This window comes from Microchirus variegatus (assembly GCF_963457635.1).
Source record: "Microchirus variegatus genome assembly, chromosome: 11".
NCBI lineage: Eukaryota > Metazoa > Chordata > Actinopteri > Pleuronectiformes > Soleidae > Microchirus > Microchirus variegatus.
In genome coordinates, this window is record NC_139812.1 from 21,473,784 (window position 1) to 21,477,789 (window position 4,006).

General features: G+C 44.2%; 1 protein-coding gene across 1 annotated transcript; it reads left to right on the top strand.

The window, feature by feature from the left end:
• Positions 1–648: 648 nt before the first annotated feature.
• ikzf5 (IKAROS family zinc finger 5) lies at positions 649–2,882 on the top strand (the record flags this gene model as incomplete). The annotated part of the gene is made up of 4 exons (XM_083897165.1): positions 649–750; positions 982–1,143; positions 1,342–1,515; positions 1,918–2,882. The coding sequence occupies exons 2-4, from the start codon at positions 1,011–1,013 to the stop codon at positions 2,880–2,882; spliced, it is 1,272 nt and encodes a 423-aa protein (XP_083753291.1). The 5' UTR covers positions 649–750; positions 982–1,010.
• Between the last annotated feature and the right edge of the window lie 1,124 nt (positions 2,883–4,006).

A 4,006-nucleotide genomic window follows, 5' to 3' on the forward strand; every position in this document is an offset into this window, starting at 1 on the left:
TACTATCATATATAACAAGCATGTTCATCTGAAGTTTGATAAGAAGTTTCACACGTTTATTTCGAGGCATAATAAATTAAAAAATATGGCCTTAACTCTAGTTAAAAGTCAAATTATATCTTACCCCTTCATCTTCTGTAGCACGTTCGTTTGTTTCTTTCTTATGTTTAGATTCAGGCACAGAGGTAAAAAAAATGCAAGTGCGTTGTGTATTTTATACACATTTTGTTATTATTATTTTACAAGGAAATGCGTATCTTGTGGTGGGAACCTTTCTTCGCGAGTACCGTGCGGATGGTGGGACAGTTTTCACCTACGCACACAATGAACTTTCACCCCTGGCGCTAGTTTTTTTTTTGTTTTGATTTCGCAGGTTTGATTTCCCGTCTGAATTTCAGCTGCTGCTTTGACAGAAAAGCGTTTAACATCGAGCTGTGGTCCTAGCGTTTCTTCTTCTTTTTCATTACACCTGTAAGGATGGTGTAAATAACGAGCGTGTCGACCAGATAACGCCGTTGCTAGTAACAAAGATGCTTTCTCTCAGATAAGCTAGCTTTAGCGGTGCGGCTAACTAAGCCTACGTAGCTTTGGTTACAACATGACGACGATGAAGAGCGACTGATTTCGTGATTGTCAGTCAGTGGTTTACAGTATTATCGTGTCACTGAGCCTGGACCGGTGCAAAAACGGCCATATCCATACACGCGAGTGTATCTGTCCACTTTAGGCCGACGAGTTGTCTTCATAGAGGTAAGTGCGCCGCTAATAACTAGCTTCACTACAGGTGTTTTTTGTCATTCCATGTTATTGTTTCCATATTGTCTAGTTTATTGTAGTGGTATTGGCAATACATATATGCACGTACTCAAATGTCACTGAATTAGTTACCATTGAGTAAATGGAAGGGATGGGAATCGCCAGACACCGTAAAATCGTGTCGGTTAACCTCTGCACAGACATACATATATATGTGTTATTTAGGTGTTGGGCATCTGCATCACTTTCTTTCAATGGGCGAGGAAAAGCCGGACACGCTGGACTTTGTGAAGGATTTCCAGGAGTACCTGAGCCAGCAGACTCAGCATGTCAACATGATATCAGGCTCTGTTAGTGGCGTCAAGGAGGCTGACGAGTTGCCAGCAGGTAAGAGCTAGTTGTGTTCATAACCCTAGTGTTTGAGCATGACTTCATGATTTATAACTTGAATCCAGCTATAGAAATGATTTGACATATTAGTGCTGAATGATGTTTCGCTATATGCAGTAACAACATAAAATATTCAGTTTAATAATGTTTTGCCCTATTTCAGTTGTAAGTTGATGCTAATGTTCATGTTTGCAGACTGCAGTCAGAATGGACTGGATCACCCATCAGTGGACATGTCGCTGGAGGACGGTTCGGGGATCCTCGTGGATGGATTTGAGAGGACCTATGATGGCAAGCTCAAGTGCCGCTACTGCAACTATGCCACCAGAGGCACAGCGAGACTCATTGAGCACATTCGTATTCACACAGGTAAGTATTTCAGGTCCATATTTAGAAATAATCTGCATCAGGTGACAGTTCCAGTACACTCAGTATTCAAATGCTGCTACAAAGATTAAACAGATTCTCTACTCTGCAGGTGTTTGATTAGTTTCAGAAAGTTTTACTTATTACTTTCTGTTATGAGACCGACGATTAGGTGAAATTGATAGTGAGAATGTAAGCGGAGTCTTTAGTTCTCAGCTGTCTGATTGTTTTTAAAGGTCTCTGTTTCTGCCCTGGGGCTTTCAAATGAAAACAGAGCCGGCAGAGTTTTTAAACTTTAAACTTCTAAATCACCAGGGTAGTGTGGACAGCAGACATATCTGGAGCGAATATTGAATAGTGTGGGTGTAGCCTTTGTCATTCAGCCTGTTCTCCTCAATTAAACAGGAGAGAAGCCGCACCGCTGCCACCTCTGCCCTTTTGCGTCAGCCTACGAGCGCCACCTGGAGGCCCACATGCGATCACATACAGGCGAGAAGCCTTACAAGTGTGAGCTGTGCTCCTTCCGCTGCAGTGATCGTAGCAACTTGTCACATCATCGCCGCAGACGGCACAAACTATTGCCCATGAAAGGCGCTCGCTCTCTTTCCCATAAAAAGATGCTGAGTGTTTTACAGAAGAAGGCCAGCTCTTTGGCATATGGCCGCCGGCTCCTCATCAACTTCAGTCCCCCTTCTATGGTGGTGCACAAGGCCGATAACGTGAGTGACTTCTCACATGAGCTGCCCCACTTACGCCAGGAGACCTATGATAATCAGAGTGGAGCAGTTGAGGACGGACTCTCCACTAATCAGAATCATCATCACCATGACATGGTGATGGATAACCCCTTGAACCAGCTGTCCACACTGGCAGGCCAGTTGGCCAGCCTCCCGTCAGAGTCCCAGGCCGAGACTCAACCTCCCATGTCTCCAGGAGCAGAATCTATTGAGGATGAGAAGCCCTTCCTCATCCAGCAGCCTCACCCCGCCACAACTCCTGTAGCCGTCACAGCCAGCATGGCTCACGCCTCCTCCTCTTCTCCAATCACCCCAGAGCCCCGGGCTCCTCCCCACAGCAACTGCAGTCCTGAAGGAGGACCCTGCAGCGAGCACAGTGGACGCACCAGTACTCCCAGTGTCTCCAACAGTCGACCCAGTACACCAGCTCCGGGCCTGTCTGCCCCGCTCCAGGACCCTCACGTGCTGCATCACTGCCAGCACTGTGACATCTACTTCCCTGACAACATCCTCTACACAATCCACATGGGCTGCCACGGCTATGAAAACCCATTCCAGTGCAACATCTGCGGCTACAAGTGCAAGAGCAAGTACGACTTTGCCTGCCACTTTGCCCGCGGGCAGCACAAGTAATAAAAGAAATAGGAAAACAAAGAACAATCTTTTAACAGGACAGCTTTGTTTTTTAATTAATTCTATAGTAATTTTATTTATTGGTCTTTTAGCTGGCCTTGATGTAGCCTTGGCTCGACAGTTTAACTTACTCAGAGAAATATCAGCATTCAGATGGTGCCATTTTGTATACTTAAAGGTGCCCATTCAAGTGTATTTTAAAAGGGTGCTGTGTTTTTAGACGGGTTGAGAATTTATTTGTGACGGTGGAGACGGTCACATTCACGAAAATTCTCATCCACTTTATGTTGCGTACAATGTTCACTATTTGTTGAATTTAGTTGGGAGTTGTTTTCAACTGTCCAAAGCAAATTTAGAAAGCTGCAATTCTCTGCAGATAATTTGTAAATTAAATATTTAAAAGTATTTAAAATGCTTGATATACTCTACAACTTAAAAAATAACTTTGAAAATGGTCAAATGTGGTGTTTTATACAAGTGATTTATAATATAATATATACCTTTTAAGTCATCTCGCCAATTTTAAGGGCTATCCGTTTTTGTAGCTATGAGAGTTAATTGTTGTGAACTAAAAAGATGTAATTATTATATCATGATTGAGATGAATAGACCAACCAATACTAATCCTGGATTTCCACTGGACGCGGAATGGCCGCGGAACGGCAGCGGCGTGGTCGCCGTTGCAAATCGCTTCCATTCTAATCAATGAGAGCATTCCCACCGGCCGCACTGCGGACCGTCTCAGCAGCGGCCCAGAAGCGGCTCTGCGCGCCGCATCGCTATCGATAGGAATCAGTTTTATTTTTTTTTACGTTGCCGCTGCTGAACCTCGTAAATTTCAACGAAGCAGATCGCACCGGACAGGAAAAGCGACACAGAATCAAAGTAAAACATTTCCGCCCCCCTTTCAAAATAAAACACAATACGCAGGTAATATCGCCTGTCACAACTTCACATCAACATTACGTCGTCACCGCTGCTGTCAGGTAATCAGTCAATTAATCAGAGCGTCTCTGAGAGTCATAATGTACGACGAGAGACTGATTGTTGAAGTGGAGAAACATAAAATCATTTATGACACCAGATCAACAGTTCTTCAACGTCGGAGAATGAAAAGAAGCTGT